The 14508-nt window shown below is 36.1% G+C and overlaps 2 protein-coding genes across 2 annotated transcripts; one reads left to right on the top strand and one right to left on the bottom strand.

The window, feature by feature from the left end:
• The first annotated feature begins 390 nt into the window (after positions 1 to 390).
• On the top strand, positions 391 to 3370 carry LOC118060901 (pentatricopeptide repeat-containing protein At1g56690, mitochondrial). The gene has a single exon (XM_035074212.2). It carries the CDS (start codon positions 577 to 579, stop codon positions 2686 to 2688), a length of 2112 nt encoding a protein of 703 aa, XP_034930103.1. The 5' UTR covers positions 391 to 576; the 3' UTR covers positions 2689 to 3370.
• Positions 3371 to 8338: 4968 nt separating this feature from the next.
• Positions 8339 to 13520, bottom strand: LOC118060900 (inactive glucose-6-phosphate 1-dehydrogenase 4, chloroplastic). Its single transcript, XM_035074211.2, has 12 exons — positions 13113 to 13520; positions 12863 to 13019; positions 12234 to 12469; positions 11942 to 12036; positions 11357 to 11471; positions 11020 to 11225; positions 10774 to 10882; positions 10626 to 10663; positions 10401 to 10521; positions 10129 to 10325; positions 9209 to 9409; positions 8339 to 9084 (listed from the first exon to the last, which is right to left on the bottom strand). Exons 1-12 carry the CDS (start codon positions 13218 to 13220, stop codon positions 8847 to 8849), a joined length of 1821 nt encoding a protein of 606 aa, XP_034930102.1. The 5' UTR covers positions 13221 to 13520; the 3' UTR covers positions 8339 to 8846.
• Between the last annotated feature and the right edge of the window lie 988 nt (positions 13521 to 14508).

Here is a 14508-nt window from a genome sequence, read left to right as displayed (position 1 = left end):
GCCACTAGTCATATATAGCAAGCACAGCAACTATTGATAATCACTTCATCGATCTACTTAGTAAGTTTAAAAATAACTTACATAACCTTACTCCAAAAAATTTCAAACTGGTATTTTTTTTTTAATGTTTAGATTGTATTATATTAGATTAACTTACTAAATTTATAATTTTAGCTATAAGATTGTGATAATTTTATAAAAAATAAATTATAAAAGTTTAATTCATAATTAATTTAATAATAAAGGATAAAATTAAAAAAAATTATTTAAATTAACTTGTTAAATCCATAATTTATAGCATGAACATATAAAAATCAAATAAAAATAAATTATAAAGCTTATTCATCACAAACTTAAAATTAAAAAAATAAAAAACAAACAAAACCATTTCCACGTAAATTTTACTTTACTTTCCTACGACAGGTCACTCAGACACCACTTGTCATCTTTAGTTACACCACACGAGTAACTAACACTTTATCCCATTTTTTCCCGCTGTTTTCGGCTTCCGGGCACCATCAAAATCTAAACTTCAACTGTTTCTGCCATCTGGGTACTTTAGTTTTTTGTTTATCAATGCGGCTCCGTTTGATTCCATATAGAAGTTATTTTTCAAGCTCTGCTGCAATAACCCAATGTCAAATTTCCTATTTTGCACGTCTTGGCCAAATAGACAGAGCGCGAAATATATTTGATGATTTACAAAACAAAACAGTTACTTCTTGGAATGCAATTGTGGCTGGTTACTTTCATAACAAACGGCCAGGTGAAGCCCAGAAACTGTTTGATAAAATGCCTGAGAGAAATACGATTTCTTGGAATGGATTGGTTTCCGGGTACATTAAGAATGGAATGATTTCTGAAGCGAGAAAAGTGTTTGATAAAATGCCCGAGAGGAATGTGGTTTCGTGGACCGCGATGGTTAGAGGGTATGTGCAAGAGGGATTGATAGATGAGGCTGAATTATTGTTTTGGAGAATGCCGGAAAAAAATGTCGTTTCTTGGACTGTGATGTTGGGCGGTTTGATTGAAGATGGACGTGTTGATGAGGCTAGACGGCTTTTTGATATGATTCCAGTGAAGGATGTTGTTGCTAGCACTAATATGATTGGTGGATTATGTTCGGAAGGAAGGTTGAGTGAGGCAAGAGAAATTTTTGACGAGATGCCTCAAAAGAATGTGGTTGCTTGGACTAGTATGATTAGTGGGTATGCAATGAATAATAAGGTGGATGTGGCTAGGAAGTTGTTTGAAGTAATGCCGGATAAGAATGAGGTGACATGGACAGCAATGTTGAAGGGGTATACGAGGAGTGGTAGGATTAATGAGGCTGCTGAACTTTTTAAGGCAATGCCTGTTAAACCAGTTGCTGCTTGTAATGACATGATCATGGGGTTTGGATTGAATGGGGAGGTGGGGAAAGCGAGGTGGGTGTTTGATCAAATGAAGGAGAAGGATGACGGGACATGGAGTGCGTTGATCAAGATTTATGAGAGAAAAGGATTTGAACTGGAAGCGCTTGCTTTATTTAGTTTGATGCAAAGAGAAGGGGTCAGGCCAAATTTCCCATCCATCATAAGTATTCTTTCCGTTTGTGGTAGCCTGGCAAGTCTTGATCACGGTAGACAGGTTCATTCACAGTTGGTAAGATCCCACTTTGATTTAGACATATACGTCTCTTCAGTTTTGATCACGATGTATATCAAGTGTGGTGATCTTGTGACAGGAAAAAGGGTGTTTGATAGGTTCTCTTCAAAGGATATTGTCATGTGGAATTCCATTATTGCTGGTTATGCGCAGCATGGTTTTGGAGAGAAAGCCTTGGAAGTTTTCCATGAGATGTTCTCTTCAGGTGCTGCACCTGATGAAATTACCTTTATTGGAGTTCTTTCAGCATGTGGTTACACTGGGAAGGTTAAAGAAGGGCTTGAAATTTTTGAGTCAATGAAATCAAAATATCAAGTGGATCAAAAAACTGAACATTATGCTTGCATGGTTGATCTACTTGGCCGAGCAGGGAAGCTAAATGAGGCAATGAATTTGATTGAAAATATGCCTGTGGAAGCAGATGCTATTGTTTGGGGTGCTTTATTAAGTGCATGCAGAACCCATAAGAATTTGGATTTGGCTGAAATTGCGGCAAAGAAACTTCTACAGCTTGAGCCTAGCAGTGCTGGGCCTTACATCCTGCTATCAAACCTCTATGCATCCCAAAGCAGATGGAAAGATGTTGCAGAACTGAGAAAAACAATGAGAGCAAGGAATGTGAGCAAATCACCTGGCTGTAGTTGGATTGAAGTGGACAATAAAGTGCACATGTTCACTGGGGGAGGCAGCGCAAGCCATCCTGAGCATGAAATGATAATGAAAAAGTTGGAAAAATTAGGTGCATCTTTAAGGGAAGCTGGATATTGTCCTGATGGTAGTTTTGTGATGCATGATGTAGATGAAGAAGATAAGGTGCACAGCTTACGGCACCACAGTGAGAAAATGGCTGTTGCATATGGACTTCTGAAAGTGCCAGTAGGGAAGCCTATTCGTGTGATGAAAAATCTCCGAGTCTGTGGGGATTGCCATTCGGCAATTAAATTAATAGCTCAAGTAACTGGGAGAGAGATTATTTTGAGGGATGCTCATAGATTCCATCACTTTAAGGATGGCTTGTGTTCTTGCAGAGACTTCTGGTAATTACAAGCACCTTATTAATGGATTGATGCCAACTTTGGTCGTGGTTTTTGAAGCCAAAATCAGGATAGAAACCTTTCACGGGCTCCTCCTTCAGAGATTTTGGTGCCAAAAGATGTTGTATGGAGCAATCCCGCATTCAGATGATTATACTAGCAATCATTTGAATGCTGATGACTAAAACTAGCAGGATTCTGACAGGAGTTCTTAAAAGCCATTATGAAGTCCAGTTACTTAGTCATACATACATTTTCTCCAGAAGAGCAGAAAAAATGGAAGGAAAAAGCAATTTCAGAAGTTTTGCGTGTTAATTATCAAGGCTACAGATTTTGATGCATTGGTGCATCTTTTGGATGTCTGTGCCTACGTCCTCATATTTGCAGTATTCGGTACATAAAGAACTGTCCTCCAATAAGCGCAATCAATACTTTCAACACCGGAAGTTTGCAAGAAATAGAGTGGACAAGCAGCCGCAAAGGATTAAAAAGTCGAAGTCTTACAGTTAGTTCTGGAGTATGGCTTGTAGAGGGAGAAACTTCCAGCTTTCCATACATGCTAAATCCTTACGTTAACAGTCTAACCAAGAAGTTTTGCTTGGTTTAAGTATTTTTTTTGTATATATAAAATGTTTGAGTTATTCCAACCAATTCAAGTAACGAGATTCAAGGATTTTACATTTCCATTATCCTATGCACGAACATCTTCTGACGCTTCGGCAGGTATTAAACACACTCTGTCTCTAGATCCATGAAATGACAGGAGTAAAATTTGATCCGAGGTGCTTGGGATACAAAGTATTGTTGATTGACATTCATAGGGAAAGAAAGTTTCATATGTCTGGTATGAATTTTGAATGTCTTTGTTTAACTTTGAAATGGTCTTTGGTGCAATGGCATAACGGAGTGAATTTTGCTGTTGAGCCAGAATAATAGAAATGCATTGCATGAAAACACAATCTTGCAGGATTTATGAATGCCTTGATCTTTTATCAGGAGTGTAATCTGACTATCTGAGATTTTTACGGTTAGGTGAAATTAATTCATAATCCATCTTTTAACATCGTTGATAACCTTGTGCTCAGCACAAACTTTTATGCTTGTTTGTCTTGTTCTTCTGTAGGGGTATCATGCTTGTTTTTCCTTTCTTCTTCCATTTTGTTTAGTAGTGTGTTTTCAACAAACTTTTATGACTTTTGTCAAATGACCAGCTCCTGCCTTTTTATTGCAAGGCGACTTTGGTCGCATATTTCTACAGCCCTGGTCCAATATTCATAGAAAAATATGCCATCCAAGTGGGGACCTGGACCTGTTGTAGCTTGTGATGCCTTTTAATTTGGTCCAATGAAGATGACTGAAATGAATCAACTAGGATGCTTCCTTTCAAAGTTGCTATAAACAAGTGGTTGATTACATAACGTCATAGTATTGCATCATTCAAGAATGTTTTTTCCTTTTGCACAGTAGTTACTCAATTTTCTTCTCTGATAATTGTCTTTGTTGTTTCTGTTGGGCTCTATGATATCTGAAACTGTACCTGTTATTGGCTAAGCACTTTGATCCTCTAATAGTTTTATCTTTGGAATTGCTGATGAATGAGGGGCATGACTTTTCAAAGCAAATAATAGTATGATGAGACAAGTATCTAGGAAACACTGAGCATCATTTTGGCTGCCCCAACACAAAAGAAAAGGGTGCTTTAAGCAACTGGCATGAATTATTGGTGGCCACCGTGCCGGTGGGCAAGAGGAGCATCCTCCTAGTTTATCATTAAACTAATGTTTCATATCTCCTCCTGGTCCAAATTTTGTTTTGAAAGCTTTGACAAGCTGTAAAGCCCGCAGCCATTTCCACAAAGTTCTTCCAAATTTCCAGAGGTACTGCCCATAGAGTTGCAGGCTACCAAACTAGGCCTTGTTTTTGTTGGAACTCGGAAGGAGGTATGCACTTCTAAAGTATCTCGGACTCGTGCAAGAATACAAAAACACCATATGAGCTCTCATCGATCGAGGCTCAAAAATACAAGATGAGCTCTCATCGATCAAGTGTTTACATGGCCTAGCGTTGCCACTTCAAAGAGTGAAGCTATCCCACTACTTGGAAAATATCAGAAGGAAAAAAAAAAAAAAACTTAATTATTTCGTAGAGCCAAATAAACAAGAGAGGCAGGATAAAATATTGATGTGATGATTCAGCAAAGCATTAATGCTAACAATCTAAAAGCTTGACCATCTTCTCACCGTGAAAAAGAAAAGGAAAAAGAAAAAGAAAAAGAAAAGGCCGCCCACCCTTATCTCTACAATGAAAGCTTTAGGTCCAATTCAGTGTCTTCTTCTCCCTTGTCCTTCTTCTTCTCCTCATGCTTTCTGTCGGAAGGACCAGCTACCTGACTGCCATCCTTGCCATCCTCCGAGAAATCTTCAGGCTGAAATGATGGATTCCAATTCACAATAACTTTCTCTTGTTCCACTTTCAGCTTGATCTCCTCTCTCTCTTTAAATATTCCATTTGAGTTTCTTCTTATACGATCATGCATTTCTTTGTTGCGTCTCAGCAAGGCAAAGAACTTCTCCATCTTCTCTTCATCTCCGTCTTCATCTTCTTTCTGTCCTTCTTGTTCTTCAATACACTCCATCTTCCTCTTCTTTGTCTCCCTCTCCATGCCAGGCTAGCTATAGCTATTTCCTCAAACAGAAACAAAAGCAAAGACAGAAGCGTAAGCAATAGACTACAGAGCATATCTTAGCATATAAGCAAGTAGGCTATCCAAACCACATTAATTCTACACTTACAGGTAGTGACTAGTGAGCCAACGACTACAAACCGTGTGAGTTGACTCGATGGGGTACTGAACGTATCATAATAAATCTGTGACATAAATGGGCTTGGGGCTTCATATAACATAACAACAACAAACTAAACTTAAAACGGAAATAGGTCTGTAACAGTGCGAAGTACTACTATTCACACATGCGTGGTAGATTTGAGCAGTGTTTTTTTTACAATTTTTTATTTTATTTTATTTTGGCCCCTTGGTTTTTTTTCCCCAGCAATTGAGTCTTTTAATTGCAAAGTTAATAGCAAATTGCTTCATATTTTTTTGGATAAGGACAAAATTGAAAGGAGAAGGACCAACTTAGAAAGGGCCCTGGAAATAGGTGGTGAGTTTAAAGTTGGTGCAAAAGGTACAATTTAATCCTCTAATTTCCAAATTCACACCTTTTTGACCCTTTATATTTTTCTAAATTCAGTTTTGGTAAATAACTTCATTTTTATTATTTTTTATTCACTGGCTGTGAAGGAGAGAGTTTCGTTGATTCCGACATAAAGATAAAAAAATCATTGTTTTCACATATCCTAGCTTTTAAATTGATTTGATTGATATTAGTGTACATAACTTTATTTGATGAAAATATCTCAATGGTGATTGTTTAAAATATTAATATTACCTAAAAAATAAATTGAAATCATGGAAAAAATATATAACCTGATTTGATTTTGTGTTTTGTGATCGTTTTTGGGGTTTCTTAGATTGATCAATTTACTTCTAGATTTAATTCAATCTATGTTCAATTAAGATCCAATTAAGGCCCAACCAGAAAAAGAATAAGGGAAAGAAAATGAAATAGTTAGATTATTCAATTTATCGTGTCCGTTATAAATTTCATGTGTTAACCCAAATTAATATAACATGTTATTGTGTTTTCATTTTGCCCTCTAAATTTTTTTTTCAATTTATTCTTTTGACAATTCTTTGTTTCATATTTAAACTAGGGCTAGGTAAGGTTAAAACGACAAAAACATGAATTGTTTTTGAACTAGATCGTCATTTGAATTGGACGTCCAGTTCGCTCTTGACCCGCTAGATCAAACAAGTAATACTAATTATTTTTGTATTTATTAACGCTTATAGTGGTTGATTAATTTAGTCTTATAAGCTAATCTAGTTTTTAATTTTCATTTTAAATATTTCATCGTATGCACGATAAAAATAAAAACAGTCATATTTTTTATGCAATTATTAGTTTTTAATCTGACGCGTAGCAAAGCGCACACGCAAATTCTTGTTTGATTTCAATGTGAATGCGTTAGTTTACTTAGACATCGATACTCTACTTGAAACTCAATCAGAAAGAAATAAATTTAGTTTAGATGTACTACAACTGATTTAAGAATATTCCTATCAAGAAAAAATCTAATAATGATGACGACGAAGACGACGACTGTTTTCTCTTGTCCTCTAGTAAGATTGGATGATGTTGTTGTGGGTGCTGGGCATGGAAAAGATTAATGGCAACAAAGTCGCTGGCTGCTGCCAATGATGGATGCTTTCTGCATAACTTTTAAACGTTGATGCAAGCACCATGACACTCTTACAGTGTCTATATCAAGGCTCCTTTTTTCTTCCATGGTCTCTGCTTTCTTTCAATTACAGATTTAAAAGTGTTTAATTAACTAATAATGGTTATAACTTTACTCGAGCATCATTGAAAATTCTTCCATGGGGGCGGGCAGACTTTCTGTGACAATTCTTTGATGGGTCTGCCTCACCTTAATTTACACGCTACAAGTCTCCTTGTTTTGTTTTCATCTTGTTCATAGCAAGTATCCATCACAGTTGCAACTAATCAGCTATCGTCATGCGATGATCTAATACTTTGTTGGTAGGATAAATTTGTGGTTGTCGTCTTCTAAGTTCTAAGATGAGCACATCTTGAAACCTAACATGAAATTTGTGGAGCAAATCAAGTTTGGCTTCAGGCAAAGATGAACTCTTTGAGAGCAACGGTTGAGGGTCTATTTGGCCAGTTGTTAGCTGTTCGTCATCAAGCACAGAATTGTGAGATAAAAACAACACCTTCCCTAATAAGAAACTTCCAACTACTTTCGTAGGAATCTGAAATTGCAATGGATGGAGATCGTTCGGCATTAATAGATTCAAGAGAGGAGAGTTGGATCATAATTATTGACCTTCTTTGTATTCACATGGGCACCGGATGGTGATCTTAAGCCTCTGGATTTATGTCGTAAACCTAACTGGCGAGCCAGAGGTGTCTTGTATAATTACTCAAGTCAATATCTATCATACTCGATCTAAGGAAAAAGATTTGGATTACCTGCATCGATCATTTTTCATGATAACCTTCCATTCTTTTTCTTAGAAAGAATTTATCGGTGCAGATCTTATGAGTTTGATGGGCGCTAACAATCGAGTTTTACCGAGTTTATAAGGATTGGTTGAGTTTTGATTCGAGAATTCTCCGATTAACCTGTCAGGTCAGGATGGGTTTAACACAATTATAGGCTTTAATGCAGAGTCGGCCGGAATTAACGCACAAAAAAGATACCTTTCAACTCAAAATAAAAGAGAAATCCTTACAATAATGTGGTGTCTGCATTCACATTGTTCTTGCTGAATTTTAAACATTATGCTGTTCACACGAATATCCTTACAATGGGCCACGCTAGGCTGGCAAATCCGAACTGCAAAGGGTCACTGTTCAACTTTGTTGACATGAAAGTACACAGTGTAAGAGCATCTCTAGGGGAGGGAGAAAAGAAGTTAGCTGGACGAGCCAAATTAGTAATATAGCTTTTCTTGGATAGTATAAATATAGCATCTTTTCATACATGCATTCCAATGAAAAAAAAAGCTATTTAAAAAAAATCAATTGTGTTTTAATATATTTAATATTATACAACCATGTATTAAAACAGAATAACAGGGTATGCAAGGGTAGTGGATCAAACACAGCTCTAGTCCTGAAAGTGGAGCACATCATGATATTGGAGGATACAAAGCAAATGATTGAAATTTATGGTTTCTCAAGAGCATGGAACTGAAAATCTTACATCAGAAATTGTAAGAAAAGACGGGTAGAGATCTTCAAAGCATCTCTCCATGATTTTATGGCAATTTGAAGCTTTTGAGAAGAGGCTTCAATCGCCCTTGACAGGCCATTATTTTGCTAGTCGAGGCAGCTGGATTTGGTAGCAGAAAATCAAACAGGGAAACATGTTGGTTGCGCATTTCAGTAAATTAGTGCCAACTTTACATGATATTCAAAGCATTTATTTCTTGCAGTCCAGATAGATAGACTATTGTATACAGCCTGTCGCATATCAGTAGTTCTCAAACATCAGATTTATTGCCTTTAACAAGCTTCAGTCGTCTATCCACCGAACCCCATGTTTTGCATAAAGGTAATATGGTCCAACTGGACCTCTACCTCCCACTTCATAGAGTTCTGGTGTTGCATTGTTCTTGTCTATTTCCTGTAGAATTGGAGTTAGAATATTCCATGCAGCTGCAAGCTCATCGCTTCTCATGAAGAGATGGTTGTCTCCATCAATGACATCAAGAAGAAGATGCTCATATGAATCGGGCACCTCCGCACTATACCTAGAGTATTAACATAAAGAGTATGCCAGACATCAAATTATAGATCAAAGTGGGTGCTGAATTGGCTTTGCTCAAGGAAATATGAGTTTCAACAGAACAAGTTTTACAACATGAAAGTGCTTACTTGTCCTTATAGAGCAAGTTAAGTTCAGAAGCATCCAACTGCAAGCCTAGTCCTGGAATCTTATTATTAATCTTGACCAGGATAGCTTCATCAGGTGCATCACTCAGAATCAGCTCATTAGTAGCCAGATCAATGTTATGCCCAAGGCGTTCACGATAAAGGTTTCCTGGGACATTATGGAAATTTATACGTATCTCCACTCTGCATCATGTAGTTCATCATGGTGAGGAAATTCAATATCGTGTAATCAAATAGTACACAATTTGCTTTCCCTGGTTACTATCACATAAATTAAAGAACACAAATTGCATGCGCATATAAATAACCCACACAATCCCCTTGTTTCTCTAGCTTCATTCAGTATAAAATTCAAGAGTTCAGCTATGCACACCTGAATGTGACAGTCTGGATTCTTGAACCTTCGTATTTCAATTTGAAAACAATGAAGAGCCAAGGAGAAATCAAGCAATCTCATAATTAAAGCACCATGGCTTTTAAAATTTAAATCTTCTAAATATTTTATCTACAAAAGTTTCTCAGAAGAAGCTAATCTGTCAATTCCTAACTTGATGCAAACTTCAAGTAAGCTCTCTATTCCAAAAGATTAGACTATATACTTTCTATATCTAAATCAGGTTTTGGTTGCCTTTTTCTTTTTTCCTTTTCTTTTGCTGAGAGATCCTGATTGTTTTATCAAGACCCATTTGGAAGATAAATCACTAAACACTAAATTAACTTCAAGGCTGAGTCAAAATCAAGTCTCAAGCAATGCACAAAAAGTAGGCATGACCATTGGTGCCACAATTAGACAGCAATCTAGGTCGAGGAGCAGGTTATGTTTTAGCAAAAAGACTGATGAAGCTAAGAAGTTATATCACTGTTAATTATATAGAACACAAATTCCACAATTAATTTTTCACCTGTGTTTGATGAGTCCCAGGCCAGTTTTAATTAGAAAAGGCACACCATCCCAGCGTGCATTATCGATGTATAACGCAGCAGCGAAGAAGGTTGGTGTCAAATTGTTTAAATTTACTTTGTCTCCAGAAGTAGATTTATATTGACCAAGAATGACATCACTAGGATCCAATCTGCGGATTGATCTTAGAACCTTGACCTGAAAAGAAGCTTTCAATGCGATAAGATGAATTGATGGTTGTTTTCACGATGCATGCATCTAATGATCAATTACCTTTTCATTTCTAATATCTTCTCCATCAAGACTTATTGGTGGCTCCATGGCAAGTAATGCTATTGTCTGAAGTATATGGCTGTGCACTATGTCCCTAATGATCCCATAACCATCAAAATACCTGCATAAAATAGTGAAAAATATCAAATATTGAATTTGGAACCTATGGTTGCCATATTTCACTTTACTGAGCACTCTAGCAAAGAAATTATTGATCATGGTAACCTTCTTGTCTGCGAGTGTAAGTCTTCTGACAAAATGATCTGAATTATCAAGAACAATTCAGTGACTGAGCAGTATATTCAAGAAAGGTGTATTTCGAGTTTTATCACATCATAGATGCCAAATAAATTGATAAGATAAATAAACTGACCTGTATATTGCGTATATAAGTTCGGCTCCATAATGGCTCAAAGACCAGATTAGAGAACCTTAACACTGTAAGGTTCTCAATGAGGTTCCTTCCTAAGAGATGATCTATCCTGAAGTGCACAAACTATAAGTCAAACATCAACTAAAGTGAATAGTTATAAAAAGAAAACATGATTATTGAATGAATATCAATAAATGAAACAGGTGGCATATTCAAGCACACAGAACAGATAATGTCGACCGGCACCTGTATAACTGCTTCTCCTCAAACTTAGAGAGAAGAGACTTTGTGAATTGTTGAGAAGAAAGTGCATCAAACCCAAAAGGTTTCTCAATTATTATACGATTCCAGCCCTTACAAGTTTGGGCATTATCAGCTAGACAGGATGCAACATCAAGAAGTGCTTCTTGTGGCACAGATAGGTAGAATATCCTGTTTGCTTTAGATCCCCCCTGCATTGGTTACACTATTACAGAATCAATTATCAAATAATCCAGTTAATCTATTGTACAGTCAACAAAAACCCTCCATAGCAAGAAATCAAATTTTAAGGTGAAAGCATGTGTCGTCAGTATACGAATACCTCAATTTGCTCCATTCTGGCATTTAGATTTGACATCCCGACACAGTTATCATAACCTCCATTAAGATAGTAAGTTTTGCTAAGAAAAGCTTCCATTTTGTCACCACAGTTCTGTCTGAAACATTTCCAAAGTTTGATCATTAATGGAAAGTTGAGCGTCTGTGATGCATGGATAACCATGAGACATAAGCATGCGTGCAGTTATTTATATTCTTATTTCTAGCAATTACTTCAATTTACAGAATATCTTAATAGGCATCATTGTGGTTGGTATTACCAACTCAATTGACAGGCCTCGGGTGTGGATATCAAATATTCTCACAATGCACTGCACTTGTTACCTAAAGCTGTGAGATTTTATTGATGCGCCACTAACTATGTTTGTATTAGTCATTTCTCAAGGAGGTTCAGAAAGACTGAAATGGTCTTTCAAATGAGAGTGGATCAACTTCAAATTGGAAGAAATAGTTACACATTTTGACCATTCTGGCACATTGTTTGACAAAATTAATGTTTGAAAAAATAAAAAATTGGGGGCACTTGAGTGCACACAAGAAAACTCGTAAGGTGATAAAAGAAACATACTGATGATCAATGCGACAAGTCAAAGTTGAAGCTATAATGGATCTCAGATCTTCATCCGTCAAATCCTTTCTTGAATAACCAAAGATGACAACATCCTGCATCCACAGAACTAGTCAAACTGAGAGAAAATACAAGTGCAAACTGGAGTAAAAGCTAAGTTGGTTAAATCATGTATTTCTGCCTTTCCCTTTATGATAGAGGCATGGCCACATACCGGGTTTAGCAGATAAAGTAAAGCCAACAAAATGTAAACAAATGAAACATAAAGTATTGACATCAGAGTAAACCTCACCTCAGGTAGAAAGCCACTGTAATACAGAGCAAATAATGCTGGAAAAATCTTCGCCCTTGCAAGCTCACCAGTAGCTCCAATAACTGCAATGCAGAGAGAAGGCCCTCTACCACCCTCAGTCGCATGATTCAAGGAATGACTTCGTGAAGGCACCACATTTGTGAAGGGATCAGCTTGAAGCTCATGCAATGAACTTTCTTCAGATTTCGAAAGTCTTTTAGTCTCTTCAGCAGAATCTTCACGCAGAAAACATACTTTCACAACAACTCACATTGACACACATACAACCATTTTGGTAGCAATAATCACAACAAAACACAAACTTTCGGTGCAAAAAATCATAAACACGAAGCGACACTCGACATACAAACTGTCACGCACAAACTATTCAACCGATCTACAGTGAAGAAACAAACTTTCACTACAAATTCAAGTAAAATTAATAATGATCACATTCAACAATGAATCTTTAGACGAAACACAAACTATTTCTTTTAGTATGATGAATTAAACACAAGTTCTTACTGTAATGAACCATTAACACAATATTTCACCACAAACTGGACTCAAATTGACAACACATTGCATTCGCAAGTAACAATGATCACAATTAACAATGAATGACTAACCATCTGGCAAACTTTGATACTTAATAGTCATGAACTCCTTCAAAGGCCCAAACTCCCTATTCTTTTTCCAAAGATTGAATCTTTTAATCACCCATAGCTTTAATCCACAAAACCTTCTACATAAACCAGCACCTCCTCCAGAATTCTTTGTCACCACCTAACACAAACCACAAAAAGCAACAAACTTCTAAATACACTCAAATGGACACTTACAGAAACCCAAAAAGTGTAAACGCAAAGTATCACTAACCTGCAAGCTACCAGCAGAGACATTAAGAGAACTTGAACATTGAGGAATGGGTCTAGAAGTTGAAGAATCCCAAGAGGGTATTGATAAAGTTGGAAAAGAAAGTGACATCCTTTCTGGGTTTTAGTGGGGTTTTGACAGTAAAGGTTCAGTTCTATTAGCCATGATAAAAGAGCGAGAGAGTTGAGGATGGGTGAAACTGGTTGTAGTGGATTAGATTACTGTAAAGGGAACTTTTCCGGTGGTTGATTGGTTGTTAATCCGATGGGTGTGTGGATCCTACGTGGTGATCTAGTACAAAACGTGAGCAGGGAATTACAATGGGCTGTTTGTGCTTGTGGTATTTTGGAAGGTTAGTGATGATATTTTTTTTCTTGGATCTTAGTAGTATGGCTACCATGGACAAAGTTGTAAATCGAGCTAGTAGGTTAATCGATGATTCGTTAACGTTTTATATCAATCAATTCTTTTTATCAAATCAAAATTATTTTAGTTAAAAAAACTAAATTGATTTATAATTTTATGGGTGGACTTGATAAAACAGAAACATTCTAAAAACCTTTTGATATTAATATCTTTATCCTTGCTAGCTTAACTTGAATGTCACAAGAAAAGAAATTGGGTTGGATGTTGATGATTTCTCTAAAACCTTTATTTGCTTAGAGTAGGAAGATTCAACCATCATGAAAAAGTAAGAAAGATTGAAGATTTGAGGTTTCATTTGTGGTGTTATATATAGAGAAACTAAATTGATCAAATCACCTCGGGTTATATAGAAGGTGTATATGTAATCAGCCCATGATTTTAGTTGGCCATGATTAGAATTAATTAACTAGTTTGTTTGGTCAGTAATTAGTGTATTGTTTGTTTTTATGGTTAAAAAAAATGTTTGAGGTAGATTTTTTTTTTTAATATATAACTCATTTAATGTACAAAATATTAAAAAATAATATAAATTATATTTCTGAAATCTTACCTAACAGTTTAAGTTTTTTGATTGAATTGATTCTTTAATACAAAAGGCTACTATAAAAACAAGTTTTTCTTGTTTTTTTATTTTTTATTTTTTGAACACTCAATTTCACTATTTAATTAAAAGATACTCTAAAAAACGAGAGTAAAATATTGTTTATTGTACCACTATTTACTTATCAAGCAACAAAAATCTTCAACTCTTGGTAAGGCACCGGTATAATCTATATAATTAAATTTCCATTCTTAAATAATTTAATGTGTACAAGTGCTTTCATTCTCTCTCTCTCTCTCTCTATATATATATAGAGCAATTAATCAACCTGCATGCCTCCTTGTCACGTCATGGCCTCATCCATAAGGTCGGCTGCATATTTAAGCATTGATTAGTCAACAAACAACCACTCTTATTTCTTGCAATTTGCAA

Source organism: Populus alba, chromosome 13, assembly GCF_005239225.2.
Source record: "Populus alba chromosome 13, ASM523922v2, whole genome shotgun sequence".
Lineage (NCBI taxonomy): Eukaryota > Viridiplantae > Streptophyta > Magnoliopsida > Malpighiales > Salicaceae > Populus > Populus alba.
The sequence above is the reverse complement of the archived record's forward strand: the minus strand, read 5'-3'. Positions and strand labels throughout refer to the sequence as shown.

What these genes read in the sequence shown, in the direction of transcription:
- LOC118060901 (XM_035074212.2), top strand. Translation starts at nt 577, where the DNA reads ATGCGGCTCCGTTTGATTCCATATAGAAGTTATTTTTCAAGCTCTGCT.
- LOC118060900 (XM_035074211.2), bottom strand. Translation starts at nt 13,220, where the DNA reads ATGTCACTTTCTTTTCCAACTTTATCAATACCCTCTTGGGATTCTTCA. An exon ending in ACAGTGGCTTTCTACCTGAG is followed by an intron (nt 12,037 to 12,233) that starts GTGAGGTTTACT and finishes CTGTGGATGCAG; the next exon opens with GATGTTGTCATCTTTGGTTA. An exon ending in CCAGAATGGAGCAAATTGAG is followed by an intron (nt 11,226 to 11,356) that starts GTATTCGTATAC and finishes TAACCAATGCAG; the next exon opens with GGGGGATCTAAAGCAAACAG.